This window comes from Bufo gargarizans, chromosome 9 (genome assembly GCF_014858855.1).
Source record: "Bufo gargarizans isolate SCDJY-AF-19 chromosome 9, ASM1485885v1, whole genome shotgun sequence".
NCBI lineage: Eukaryota > Metazoa > Chordata > Amphibia > Anura > Bufonidae > Bufo > Bufo gargarizans.
In genome coordinates this window covers 179,033,302-179,048,684 of record NC_058088.1, presented here as the reverse complement: position 1 = coordinate 179,048,684, position 15,383 = coordinate 179,033,302, and the positions used below count along the sequence as shown (strand labels likewise).

Genomic DNA, 15,383 nt, shown 5'->3' with positions numbered 1-15,383 from the left:
GCCTCCCAGTGTGCGATGCACTACATGCAGCTGCGCTTTATAGCTGCGACCGCACCAAGAAGGAGTACGTCCTTTCTTGGCATGGTGTCCGGAGGGACGCAGCGGGTGTCAGCTGGCAGTTTAGCTCAATTCATTGGAGCTCCGCGGCATTCCCAGTGAAAACCCACAGCAGAAACAGATTTTTTCCTTTGCTAAATCTGCAGTGTGAACAGGGCCTTACCTGTTTTATGGCTGCACAGATTGCACACATGGTATGCCCGCCCCGGTGCCCAATGCCATGCACTCCAAGTGCAGATACTCAATAGTGAGATATTTTGGGGGTGTTTTAGTGCAGCCCTTCTATCTCTGTGCCAAGACCTGCGGCACTGCAGACCCTATATAGCCCCTGTAGTTTTCCGGGGAACCAGCCACGTAATCAATGGTAGGACCCGGGCTGGTCACCCAACACATTTTAAGATAATGCTGCCATATACAGTTGACTTTCTACCACCATATAGTACCCAAACAGTAGAGCAGTGATATCCCTCTATACATGTGCCCGCAGCTTGTAAGAGGCGGCATCTCTGCCTGTTGCCAAGTCTTGTAAATTCACAGGGCCGAGTACTTGGCAAGGTTAAGTCTACAGACAAGTGTCTGTCCTCATTGGCCCAGATACACTTGACAGATGCTCTATTCTGTGAGGCTGCGACAAATGCGAGCAGACATGTGGCGGCACAGAGCGAAGCTCTCATCTTCAGTGTCACCGAGGGGATGAGCGGAAGAGAGCTCTCAGGCTGCACGCTGCAGCGCTCTAACCTCTCAACCGGAGGATGGCCTATACCAGGGATGGCCAACCTGAGGCTCTCCAGCTGCTGCAAAACTACAACTCCCATCATGCCCGGACAGTCTACAGCTATCAGCCTACAGCAGGGCATGGTGGGAGTTGTAGTTTTACAACAGCTGGAGAGCCGCAGGTTGGCCATGCCTGACCTATACTCTTTTAGAAATGTGGTTCCCCAAGGGGTTGCCTGAGATTTTCATACTGACGGCCTATCCTCAGGACAGATCATCAATGTGAGATCGGTGTGGGTCCGACTCCCGCCAATCAGTTTTGAAGAGGCTGCGGCGCTCTGGTGAGCGTTCATCGGTCACATGGTGCGGCTCAGTCCCATTCAAATGAATGGGATTAATCTGCAATACCAAGAACTGCCACTATCCAGTGCCGCAGCCTCCTCAGGCAGCTGATCGACGAGGGTGCTGCTGGGTGCTGGACTCCCATCAATACGATACTGATAACCTATCCTGAGGATAGGTCATCAATATTAAAAACAATCCAGTTGGTCATTGACCAACATTTTTATGCTTATTTTTGGCGTAAAATTGTCGCACGGCCATTTAAAAAGTCAAAAAAACGACAATTTTACGCCAAGTGACAATTGGGGTTTTTACCCGCCTTTCGAGACAAAGGAGTGTGGAGGGAGTGGCGGGGGCGTGCCAGAGCCGTCATTCCTGCTATGGCAAAGTTACTAATGTTACGCCAGGAAAAAGACATAAAACCTACTACGGCATAGATTTTCCGGCAGGCGCAAAGACTACCAAAGATGCACCTAATTTATGACAAGACGCACACCACGTCATAAATTAGGCGCATCCTCCGGCAGCAAAGCTTGCGTAAAAAGGACTAAAAAGGCCATCCAAAAAATGACGGTCTTAGTAAATTACCCTCACTGTGTTATGTCTAGTGCAGGAGATGAAGAGGCGGAGCATGACACAGATTCAAAAACATCAAAGACGTACGCGTTGCTCCGCCCACTCAGACCCTGCGCTTAGCATTACACAATATAAACGCATCCCCGAGAGTTCCTTTAATATTTTATTTCGCACAGATGAATTCGCCTGGCGTATATTAGGGTGACAGCGGCTGACTCTCATGCACGCGGGGGTCTTCAGTCTCTCCCCCCAACAGACAGTTTTTTTTGTTTTCAGGAGAGCTCAGCCTCCAGCAGAAGCTTCTGGCAGCAGTTTACTCCCCTCTCTCCATTGACGAAACATGCATACTCAGCCAGAGTGAGCATGCATGTGCATGGGGGGGGGAGCTCAGGAAAAATAGCTATTAAACATGCATGGGTCCAACATTTCTTGAGCCTTGGCTTTTGACCATGACTTGCCCTCGCCTTGAACTCAAAGCTGTGACCGACCCCTCTGACCTGTCTGACAACATCTTTTCTCACCTCCATCGTGGTCATATCCTTGTTGGGGTTGCACATGACAATCTGATGGTCTCCTTCAGCCAGCTTTTTCCTCTAGACCCTAGTGCATGAGCATCCGACAACGCCTCTGCAACGCTCCCTCCCCACCATACCAGACTGGGGCATCTACACCATATGGAAGCACAATTTGGCGCTAGACCACCCGCATCCTGGCTTCATTGCAATGGGACTTGTTAGAAGGGGACAAGTGACAGGTATCTCACCCGACTCCCCCGTACACATACATGCTCGACTCGGCCATGCATGCATGTGTTTTCAATGGAGGGAGGGAAGTAAGCCTTTGTCAGACACCTTTGGCAATGGCTTATGCCCCTGGGGAACAATGGATCAGCCATGATAAGATTCATTGTACCCTGGCCTATCCTTCTGTCGGGGCAGAGCCCCATTAGATTCACCCACTTTGGTAGGTTTGGCCTTGACAGGAGATTTAGGCAAGGAAGCATCAAGTCCTCCTGGTCCGAATGGTTAGGGATATGATGCCACTAATCAGCACCATTGTAATCTTTGCTGTGGCACCCCCCATTTCAATGTACACCCCAAGCTTCAACAAATATAACGATATATAACATATATGTGAACCAACTTAAAGGGATTCTCCAGGATTGGTCAAACATGGCTTTCGTCCTAAAACAGCGCCACCCCTTGGGGTTGCATCTGGTATTGCAAACTGAAGCTCAATGGAAGAGAATGGGGCTAAGCTGCAATACCACAAACTACCTGCAGACAAAGGTGGCGCTTTTTATTTTTTGCAACATCCTGGACATCCCCTTTACAGTATAAGGCCTCATGCACGCGACCGTATTTTGGGTCTAATCAGAGATCACACAAGGACCCTTTCATTTCTACAGGGCCTCATCCGTGTGCTGTTTGCATCCATGCTCCCCGTTCCGCAAATTATAGAACATGTCCTATTCTTGCTCAATTAGGTAAATGCGGGAGGCTCACGGAAGGAATCCGTATTTTGAGGATTCACGGTTTGCGGACTGCAAAATACGTATGCCGTGTGCATGAGGCCGTACGCGCATAATGCTGTCTGCAGCATTGATATCATTTGACTGTATACTGGGAGCTGCTAATCCTCCGGGTGGCGGACACGGGATAAACATATGGTGATAAGAGACGGACCGATCCTTACCTTCACGTACTCACTTCCACCATCCAGACTATTACAAGTGCTGTAAGAGAGAGAAGAAACATTAGGAAAAATTATAGTGCATTTTTTTTTAAGAAACAGCGCCACTCTTGACCACAGGCCGTATCTGGTACTGCAGCTGGTTTATAATAAATAATACAGTATATAAAAAGTTTCATGATCACTTTCAACCCTATCATGAAATCCTTGGGCTGCACGTGAGATAATAACCAACGTGTGATTCCCCCGCAGGAAATCGGCCATTTTGCTTTTTTGTCGCTCTACGCGCTCTTCCATTTCTGGATCTCCCTGCGGACCCATTCGGCTAGGAGGGCAGAGGATGTTCTGTTCTCAGTCAGGTTTCCGGGCCGGGGTGAATCACTAAAGGGTCAAGAGGCAGGGTGTGACTCCTCCTGGATGGAGGCGATGGGCAGGAAACACCATGCTTCATCCATGAATGTGGACAATGGAAGGCTTCCTCCCTGATGTCCCTGCATCCTCTAATGTCAAGAGGGGGAAAATAATAACTTACACAGGCTTATTACCTGAGTCACGATGACGGCTGCGTGCACAGAGTATATATATATCCACATGTCGTACCTATGAACAAGCATCAAGCGGTATATGGGGGTTCAACGGGGGTCTTATAACATGCCGAGCCTAGGGGGGTCCTGGCAAATAGATATATGTCTATGGCCAAATTACATTTTTCACTACATAAAGAGGACAATTACCAGATTGCAAATCACCAAAAGAAAAAAAAAAAATGGCAAAAGATTTCTGCTCTGAAGCCAGCTGTACTGTGAATGCAGCTCTGGGCTAGGCTATTACTGGCTGTGACTAAACCAGTAATGGATTATACGTTATATCGTAGGTAAACCTGTATTTAAAGGAGAACCTGCACTAACAGCATACGCATTATGCACATAGGTTTTCCGTAGATCTTAAAGGGGGTGTCTGGTTTAGGAAAAAAAAAAAAAAAAAAAAACTTATAGGGAATTCTGGGTGCATAAAGGGGTACTCCGTTCATGCTCGGGAGGCCTCAGTACGTCCGTGTATTACACCAACAGCCCATCAATAAGAAATTTGTAATACATTATTTCCCCTGTAGGGGTGCTGCAAGGAGATTAAACACTTTCTTGCCCCCGGCCGCTCCCCCCCCCCCCTCAGGACACAGATGATCCCTGGGAGTCCCAGCAGCGGGACACCCAATGATCAGCTTACTTTGGGGGCGACCCCTTAGGCTGATGTCCATGGTCAGTTCACCAACAAGGGTGCATCGCAGTCTAATATTCTCTCTTTTTACGATAAAAGGGCGATGCAAAAATATATATATTTGTTTACATGTTGGAAAATATTCCTCCGCCAATATGGGTACAGCCTGATGTGTATGAGGGCTTGCCTATGGCAGACGTCAAGAGTGGGGCATATTGGATTTTACATGCCCGATCCTTTGTATTAACAGTGTCTGGCTTTGGCTGAGCATGCATGTTAAAGGGGAAGTCCGGGAACAAACCAAGGACAGTCCTCCTCTATGCATAACTTTTTTGGGTGGTCTTGTATTGGAGTCTATACAATTTCCTACTACAGACCACTAAAGGGAACCTGTCACCAGGCTCATGGACTATTATCTGCAGTAAAACATGGAGTCCAGATCGCTAGTTTTTATTTTACTACTGCCCCCGGCTGTCAGTTCCCAAAGCAATGCTTAGGCCTCATGCACACGGCCGTTGTTTTGGTCCGCATCCGAGCCGCCGTTTTAGCGGCTCGGATGCGGACCCATTCACTTCAATGGGGCCGCAAAAGATGCGGGTAGCACTCTGTGTGCTGTCCGCATCCGTTGCTCTGTTCCGTGGCCCCGCTAAAAAAATATAACCTGTCTTATTCTTGTCCGCGCTTTGCGGGCAGGAATAGGCATTTATATTGAAGACAAGTTGTGGAATGCGCGCGGACACCATCCATGTTTTGCGGATCTGCGATTTGTGGACCGCAAAACAAACCACGGTCGTGTGTATGAGGCCTTAAACGCATAGTCAGGACTCCTTTGCGTACACACAGGAGTCCTCTCCATTATGTCAGTACAGTTGTCCGGACATTTCAGAGCTGATGGCGGGGGGAAGAGGGGTCAAAAAAATTGAGATCGGGACTCCTTATCTGTAGTATTACTGCAGACAATAGTCCAATATCCCCTTTAAATTTGGACCTAGAGTGATCTACCTGGCAGGTAAGTTGTATCAGGGTACAGTAGTAGGTAATCAGATTACCGCCTCCAGGTTCTACCTACCGCACAAGTAGGACCAGGTCCATACGGTGGTATAAGGAGAACATGCAGCATTGCTTCCAGATAAGGATTGTGCCATATGGAGACACCATATAGCGGTATGCAGAGAGCCCCTTTAAACTCCCGGGTTCCCAAGTCTTCAGACTTGTATTGTCTGTACTGGGAACAGTACTCTGCTGACACAGTAAATCCCATTACACACAAAGCCCAGACAACACGGCCTGGGGGGGGGGGGGGGGGGGGCGGGGGGGCAGAATGAGATCACCGCTCTGTCAGGGGGTTTGCGACCTCCCTATAAATAACTAGAATTTTAATTGGAACCAGATGATCTGGGCGAGATAAGTATGTTCGTGGGAAAGAGGGAATCCCAGAGAACGGAGGTGCGAGCTGTGAGGGTAGCTATCGTAGGCATTGTGTCAATGACAAGGGGGTAGGTCCGCTATACCGTTTCTTTCTGGCAGGTGTGCAAAGCAATGCCCTGAATCCCTAAAAAATAGGATAAAGCCTGTCAACGATGGGAATCCAACTCCCAGCGGATACCTGGCCTTTGTACTTCGGTGGTTGTCCTTGGGCTGATGGACAATGAGACTGACACTACAGTATAAACTATATATGTGGAGCCATCAACCAACTTCAGTGACCAAAATCTGGTTGGGTGTGTTGGCCATTGACCATGAATGACCAGCTATCCATGGTCAGCGCAGGTCAACCAATCATGGCGATTTTTCACCCATGTCATCCGTATCTAAAGGATTGACACCTTGGTAGAAGAGAAGCATACAAATGACAAAATAATCCCATAAGATAACCTCACAAAGTCACTTTCCTGTATGAGATCAGTTCTCCGGTGAGATGTTCTTCACGCTACAGTAAAGATGTAGCAGAGCTGAGCTCGTTATATGGGACACAATCTACATCTGGAGGTCAGCTCTGCTACATCTCATGGTCCGTCTCGATCTCGTAGACGTATATCGGATCTATGGGAGTATACAACGTTCTCCTCACCATACCAGATTGCTTACCAGTAGCCCATGGGGTAACATCTTCTCCCCACTTCTGTCATGGCTCTGAAATCCAAATTCATCTCAGAGGGATGAGTTGTCAGCTCCTGAGCATCCAACGACTGTTTGCGAACTTGGGAAAGTGAGTTCTGGACCCCTCCAGCCTCCCTCCTCCTTGGCTCGTCCCTCCCTCCGCTGCCCTGTATGGAATGTACAGCTGAACAAGGGGGAAGGCTCCTCTACATTCTGGCAACTGAAGGAATTCCAGGTCATCAGCATGCTCAGGGCATCACCAGGGCCTCCTCCCCAAATGCACATAGACAGGAAAAAAACAGTCCCCAGAGGTGAGATTCAAATTTTGAAAGAAGATGATTCAGGTCGGAGATCAGGCGACGATAGACCCGGACAAACCTCACAGTTTTGGAAATAAACATCTCTAACTGCCTGGTGCGCAGCTCTGGAGGCGACTTAATGCAGAGTCACAAATCCTACGCTTCTGTCTATTGTAGTGTCGATGGAGGCATGGCAAGATGGATGAGGAAATGGGAAACTATGTGAAAGTCTGAGTGCCTTGGGTTTGGTGACTGTAGGAAATTGCACAAAGGACAATTCCCTAACATATAATATTACAGGGTTATCCTATTATAACCCTGGGTGGGAGCATTACACCCCGAATCCAGGCACCATGAACACCACTGTGAGCATTGCACTGACATAATATAGGTGTAATCGGTGTTCTGCTAGCATTCCTGGGAGTTTGAAATTCCCTATTTTTAAATTTTTTTATTTTATAGGAAAGTATTGGAAGCCGTGTGTACGGACAGCATGCGATGGCTCAATATGGCTAGATATCTCAATGACTGCTGAGACTCTGGGCTGTTTTTCAAGCAGCAGAATCAGGTTGTGGATCATGTTGTGTAGCAGACCTTGTACCAGGTGTGTACGACTGTATCAGGCTGTTTATGAATGTATCAGGCTGTGTATCAATGTATCAGGCTGTGTATCAATGTATCAGGCTGTGTATGACGGTGTATTGGGCTGTGTATCAATGTGTATCACTGTATATCTGGCTGTGTATGACGGTGTATTAGGCTGTGTATCTGGCTGTATATGAATGTATCAGGCTGTGTATGAATGTATCAGGCTGTGTATGAATATAACAGGCTGTGTGTGAATGTATCAGGCTGTGTATGAATATAACAGGCTGTGTATGAATGTATTGGGCTGTGTATGAATGTATCATGCTTTGTTTCAGGTTGTGCATGACTGTGTATCAGGCTGTGTATGACTGTATTAGGCTGTGCATGACTGTGTATCACTCTGTATCAAGCTGTGTATCATTGTATATCAGGCTGTGTATGACAGTGTATCACTGTGTATCAGGATGTGTATCAGACTGTGTATAAGGCTGTGTTACACTGTGTATCAGGCTGTGTATCACTGTGTATGACTGTTTCACTGTGTATCAGGCAGTGTATCGCTGTGTATGACTGTGAATCTGGCTGTGAATCAGTCTGTGTATGACTGTGAATCAGGCTATGTATGACTGTGTATCAGGTTGTGTATGACTGTAAATCAGGCTGTGTATGACTGTATCAGGATGTGTATGACTGTGTGTCAGGCTGTATATGACTGTGTGTCAGGCTGTGTATGACTGTGTGTCAGGCTGTGTATGACTGTGTGTCAGGCTGTGTATGACTGTGTGTCAGGCTGTGTATGACTGTGTATCTGGCTGTGTATCAGACTGTTTGACTGTGAATCAGGCTGTGTATGACTGTATCAGGTTGTATATCTGGCTGTAAATCAGTCTGTGTATCAGGCTGTGTATGACTGTGTATCACATGTATCAGACTGTTTGACTGTGTATCAGGCTTTGTATCACTGTGAATCAGGCTGTGTATGACTGTGTATCAGGTTGTATATCTGGCTGTAATCAGGCTGTTTATGACTGTGTATCACTATGTTAGAGCCTACAATAACCCAAAAACCGAACCTCACTCCCCAACCTACTAAAACCTACTACAACTTGTACAAAAAAAGAGCAAAGAACCTCCTGACGAAGCCTACGTGGCGAAACATGTGTCGAGGTTGAAGCAGTGGGGGAACCATTTTTCAGCAGCAACATGGGAAGGTAACATGGTATCTGGATTAGGGTGGGACTAGTGGCTTGCAGTTATTGTCATATGCCATCTTTATGAGTAGTATTGCACTGTCCTAGTATACCCTACAGCAGGGATGTCAAACTCGTGGCCCTCCAGCTGTTGCAAAACTACAACTCCCATCATGCCTGGGCATACTACAGCAGGGAATGATGGGAGTTGTCGTTTTGCAACATCTGGAGGGCCATGAGTTTGACATCCATGCCCTACAGCATCCATTGTTTGGACGCTGTGAATAAGAGTTAGGTAGTTGTTCAATACTAGGGAACAGCAATTGCACCCGCAACTACTCCAATATTCACAGCTTCTGTCAATTGTCTGTTACCTGCTGTATATGGTCACATTATCCCCCATTGTGATTCTCCACACTGTAGAGCCCTATTGTGGCCCAGTCTCCATGTTCTGTCCCTTTTGAGTCTCACCTGTAATGATCATGTGATTTATATTGAATAAAATGAGATTTTTTTACCTTGTTAAATCCTTGCTCTTTTTTTGTACAAGTTGTGTATCACTATGTATCAGATTGTGTATCACTTTGTATCAGGCTGTGTATCACTGTGAATCAGGCCGTGTATGACTGTGTATCAGGATGTGTATGACTGTGTATCAGGATGTGTATGACTGTGTATCAGGATGTGTATGACTGTGTATCAGGATGTGTATGACTGTGTGTCAGGCTGTGTACCTGGCTGTGTATCACATGTATCAGACTGTTTGACTGTGTATCACTGTGAATCAGGCTGTGTATGACTGTGTATCAGGTTGTATATCTGGCTGTGAATCAGGCTGTGTATGACTGTGTATCAGGCTGTGTATGACTATGTATCAGGCTGTGTATGACTATGTATCAGGCTGTGTATGACTGTGTATCACTATGTATCAGGCTGTGTATCACTGTGAATCAGGCTGTGTATGACTGTTTATCAGGTTGTATATCTGGCTGTGTATGACTGTAAATCAAGCAATGTATGACTGTGAATCAGGCTGTGTATGACTGTATCACTATGTATCAGGCTGTGTATGACTGTGAATCAGGCTGTGTATGACTGTGTATCAGGCTGTGTATGACTGTGTATCACTATGTATCAGGCTGTGTATGACTGTGAATCAGGCTGTGTATGACTGTATCAGGCTGTAAATGACTGTGTATCGGGTTGTGTATGACTGTGTATCAGGCTGTGTATGACTGTGTATCAGGCTGTGTATGACTGTGTATCAGGCTGTGTATCACTGGGAATCAGGCTGTGTATCACTGGGAATCAGGCTGTGTATCACTGGGAATCAGGCTGTGTATCAGGTTGTGTATCTGGCTTTGAATCAGGCTGTGTATGACTGTGTATCAGGCTGTGTAAGACTGTGAATTAGGCTGTGTATCACTGTGTATCAGGCTGTGTATGACTGTGAATCAGGCTGTGTATGACTGTGAATCAGGCTGTGTATGACTGTGTATCAGGCTGTGTATGACTGTGAATCAGGCTGTGTATGACTGTGTATCAGGTTGTGTATGACTGTGTAGCAGGCTGTGTATGACTGTGTATCACTATGTATCAGGATGTGTATGACTGTGAATCAGGCTGTGTATGACTGTATCAGGCTGTGAATGACTGTGTATCGGGTTGTGTATGACTGTGTATCAGGCTGTGTATGACTGTGTTAGGCTGTGTATCACTGTGTATCAGGATGTGTATCACTGTGAATCAGGATGTGTATGACTGTGTATCAGGCTGTGTATCACATGTATCAGACTGTTTGACTGTGCATCAGGCTATGTATCACTGTGAATCAGGCTGTGTATGACTGTGTATCAGGCTGTGTATGACTGTGAATTAGGCTGTGTATGACTGTGAATTAGGCTGTGTATGACTGTAAATTAGGCTGTGTATCACTGTGAATCAGGCTGTGTATGACTTTGAATTAGGCTGTGTATGACTGTGAATCAGGCTATGTATGGCTTTGTATCAGGTTGTGTATGACTGTGAATCAGGCTGTGTATGACTGTGTGTCAGGCTATGTATGACTGTGTGTCAGGCTGTGTATCGCGTGTATCAGGCTGTGTATGACTGTGTGTCAGGTTGTATATCTGGCTGTAAATTAGGCTGTGTATGACTGTGTATCAGGCTGTGTATCACTATGTATCAGGCTGTGTATGACTGTGTATCACTTTGTATCAGGCTGTGTATGACTGTGTATCACTTTGTATCAGGCTGTGTATCACTGTGAATCAGGCTGTGTATCAGGTTTTATATCTGGCTGTGAATTAGGCTGTGTATGTTTGTAAATCAAGCTGTGTATGACTGTGTATCAGGCTGTGTATGACTGTGTATCATTATGTATCAGGCTGTGTATGACTGTGTGTCAGGTTGTATATCTGGCTGTAAATTAGGCTGTGTATGACTGTGTATCAGGCTGTGTATCACTATGTATCAGGCTGTGTATGACTGTGTATCACTTTGTATCAGGCTGTGTATGACTGTGTATCACTTTGTATCAGGCTGTGTATCACTGTGAATCAGGCTGTGTATCAGGTTTTATATCTGGCTGTGAATTAGGCTGTGTATGATTGTAAATCAAGCTGTGTATGACTGTGTATCAGGCTGTGTATGACTGTGTATCATTATGTATCAGGCTGTGTATGACTGTGTATCGGGATCTGTATCACTGTGTATCAGGATGTGTATCTGGCTGTGAATCAGGCTGTGTATGACTGTGTATCAAGCTGTGTATCACTGTGAATCAGCCTGTGTATTGGGTTGTGTATGACTGTGTATTAGGCTGTGTATGACTGTGTATCAGGCTGTGTATGACTGTGAATCAGGCTGTATAGGACTTTATAAGGATGTGTATCACTGTGTATCAGGATGTGTATCACTATGAATCAGGCTGTGAATGACTGTGTATCAGGTTGTGTATCTGGCTGTGAATCAGGCTGTGTATGACTGTGTGTCAGGCTGTGTATGACTGTGTGTCAGGCTGTGTATGACTGTGTGTCAGGCTGTGTATGACTGTGTGTCAGGCTGTGTATGACTGTGTGTCAGGCTGTGTATGACTGTGTGTCAGGCTGTGTATGACTGTGTATCAGGCTGTGTATCGCGTGTACGAGGCTGTGTATGACTGTGTGTCAGGTTGTATATCTGGCTGTAAATCAGGCTGTGTATGACTGTGTATCAGGCTGTGTATGACTGTATCAGGCTGTGTATCAGGCTGTGAATGACTGTGTATCGGGTTGTGTATGACTGTGTATCAGGCTGTGTATGACTGTGTGTCAGGCTGTGTATCACTGTGTATCAGGATGTGTATCACTGTGAATCAGGCTGTGTATCAGGATGTGTATGACTGTGTATCAGGCTGTGTATCACATGTATCAGACTGTTTGACTGTGCATCAGGCTATGTATCACTGTGAATCAGGCTGTGTATGACTGTGTATGACTGTGAATTAGGCTGTGTATGACTGTGAATTAGGCTGTGTATGACTGTGAATTAGGCTGTGTATGACTGTAAATTAGGCTGTGTATCACTGTGTATGACTGTGAATCAGGCTGTGTATGACTGTGAATTAGGCTGTGTATGACTGTGAATCAGGCTATGTATGGCTTTGTATCAGGTTGTGTATGACTGTGAATCAGGCTGTGTATGACTGTGTGTCAGGCTATGTATGACTGTGTATCAGGCTGTGTATCGCGTGTATCAGGCTGTGTATGACTGTGTGTCAGGTTGTATATCTGGCTGTAAATTAGGCTGTGTATGACTGTGTATCAGGCTGTGTATCACTATGTATCAGGCTGTGTATGACTGTGTATCACTTTGTATCAGGCTGTGTATGACTGTGTGTCACTTTGTATCAGGCTGTGTATCACTGTGAATCAGGCTGTGTATCAGGTTTTATATCTGGCTGTGAATTAGGCTGTGTATGATTGTAAATCAAGCTGTGTATGACTGTGTATCAGGCTGTGTATGACTGTGTATCATTATGTATCAGGCTGTGTATGACTGTGTATCGGGATCTGTATCACTGTGTATCAGGATGTGTATCTGGCTGTGAATCAGGCTGTGTATGACTGTGTATCAAGCTGTGTATGACTGTGAATCAGCCTGTGTATTGGGTTGTGTATGACTGTGTATTAGGCTGTGTATCAGGCTGTGTATGACTGTGAATCAGGCTGTATAGGACTTTATAAGGATGTGTATCACTGTGTATCAGGATGTGTATCACTATGAATCAGGCTGTGAATGACTGTGTATCAGGTTGTGTATCTGGCTTTGTATCAGGTTGTGTATGACTGTGAATCAGGCTGTGTATGACTGTGTGTCAGGCTATGTATGACTGTGTATCAGGCTGTGTATCGCGTGTATCAGGCTGTGTATGACTGTGTGTCAGGTTGTATATCTGGCTGTAAATTAGGCTGTGTATGACTGTGTATCAGGCTGTGCATGACTGTGTATCACTATGTATCAGGCTGTGTATGACTGTGTATCACTTTGTATCAGGCTGTGTATGACTGTGTGTCACTTTGTATCAGGCTGTGTATCACTGTGAATCAGGCTGTGTATCAGGTTTTATATCTGGCTGTGAATTAGGCTGTGTATGATTGTAAATCAAGCTGTGTATGACTGTGTATCAGGCTGTGTATGACTGTGTATCATTATGTATCAGGCTGTGTATGACTGTGTATCGGGATCTGTATCACTGTGTATCAGGATGTGTATCTGGCTGTGAATCAGGCTGTGTATGACTGTGTATCAAGCTGTGTATGACTGTGAATCAGCCTGTGTATTGGGTTGTGTATGACTGTGTATTAGGCTGTGTATCAGGCTGTGTATGACTGTGAATCAGGCTGTATAGGACTTTATAAGGATGTGTATCACTGTGTATCAGGATGTGTATCACTATGAATCAGGCTGTGAATGACTGTGTATCAGGTTGTGTATCTGGCTGTGAATCAGGCTGTGTATGACTGTGTGTCAGGCTGTGTATGACTGTGTGTCAGGCTGTGTATGACTGTGTGTCAGGCTGTGTATGACTGTGTGTCAGGCTGTGTATGACTGTGTGTCAGGCTGTGTATGACTGTGTGTCAGGCTGTGTATGACTGTGTGTCAGGCTGTGTATGACTGTGTGTCAGGCTGTGTATGACTGTGTGTCAGGCTGTGTATGACTGTGTGTCAGGCTGTGTATGACTGTGTGTCAGGCTGTGTATGACTGTGTGTCAGGCTGTGTATGACTGTGTGTCAGGCTGTGTATGACTGTGTGTCAGGTTGTATATCTGGCTGTAAATTAGGCTGTGTATGACTGTGTATCAGGCTGTGCATGACTGTGTATCACTATGTATCAGGCTGTGTATGACTGTGTATCACTTTGTATCAGGCTGTGTATGACTGTGTGTCACTTTGTATCAGGCTGTGTATCACTGTGAATCAGGCTGTGTATCAGGTTTTATATCTGGCTGTGAATTAGGCTGTGTATGATTGTAAATCAAGCTGTGTATGACTGTGTATCAGGCTGTGTATGACTGTGTATCATTATGTATCAGGCTGTGTATGACTGTGTATCGGGATCTGTATCACTGTGTATCAGGATGTGTATCTGGCTGTGAATCAGGCTGTGTATGACTGTGTATCAAGCTGTGTATGACTGTGAATCAGCCTGTGTATTGGGTTGTGTATGACTGTGTATTAGGCTGTGTATCAGGCTGTGTATGACTGTGAATCAGGCTGTATAGGACTTTATAAGGATGTGTATCACTGTGTATCAGGATGTGTATCACTATGAATCAGGCTGTGAATGACTGTGTATCAGGTTGTGTATCTGGCTGTGAATCAGGCTGTGTATGACTGTGTGTCAGGCTGTGTATGACTGTGTGTCAGGCTGTGTATGACTGTGTGTCAGGCTGTGTATGACTGTGTGTCAGGCTGTGTATGACTGTGTGTCAGGCTGTGTATGACTGTGTGTCAGGCTGTGTATGACTGTGTGTCAGGCTGTGTATGACTGTGTGTCAGGCTGTGTATGACTGTGTGTCAGGCTGTGTATGACTGTGTGTCAGGCTGTGTATGACTGTGTGTCAGGCTGTGTATGACTGTGTGTCAGGCTGTGTATGACTGTGTGTCAGGCTGTGTATGACTGTGTGTCAGGTTGTATATCTGGCTGTAAATTAGGCTGTGTATGACTGTGTATCACTATGTATCAGGCTGTGTATGACTGTGTATCACTTTGTATCAGGCTGTGTATGACTGTGTATCACTTTGTATCAGGCTGTGTATCACTGTGAATCAGGTTTTATATCTGGCTGTGAATTAGGCTGTGTATGATTGTAAATCAAGCTGTGTATGACTGTGTATCAGGCTGTGTATGACTGTGTATCATTATGTATCAGGCTGTGTATCGGGATCTGTATCACTGTGTATCAGGATGTGTATCTGGCTGTGAATCAGGCTGTGTATGACTGTGTATCAAGCTGTGTATCACTGTGAATCAGCCTGTGTATTGGGTTGTGTATGACTGTGTATTAGGCTGTGTATGACTGTGTATCAGGCTGTGTATGACTGTGAATCAGGCTGTATAGGACTT

General features: G+C 45.7%; 1 protein-coding gene across 2 annotated transcripts in view; it reads right to left on the bottom strand.

Annotated features, from left to right (window-relative positions):
• Positions 1 to 15,383, bottom strand: part of LOC122946609 (SH2 domain-containing protein 3C-like) — a 60,955-nt gene that overhangs the window by 18,542 nt on the left and 27,030 nt on the right. The window contains exons 1-2 of one of the 2 annotated variants that reach the window (XM_044306347.1): positions 6,685 to 6,801; positions 3,385 to 3,424 (exon numbers count right to left, since the gene is read on the bottom strand). In XM_044306347.1, the coding sequence (XP_044162282.1) occupies positions 3,385 to 3,424; positions 6,685 to 6,746 (102 nt within the window). In that variant the 5' untranslated portion in view covers positions 6,747 to 6,801. Of the gene's footprint in view, positions 1 to 3,384; positions 3,425 to 6,684; positions 6,802 to 15,383 lie in introns of those variants that run through there. The other variant, XM_044306346.1, reaches the window with a different exon arrangement.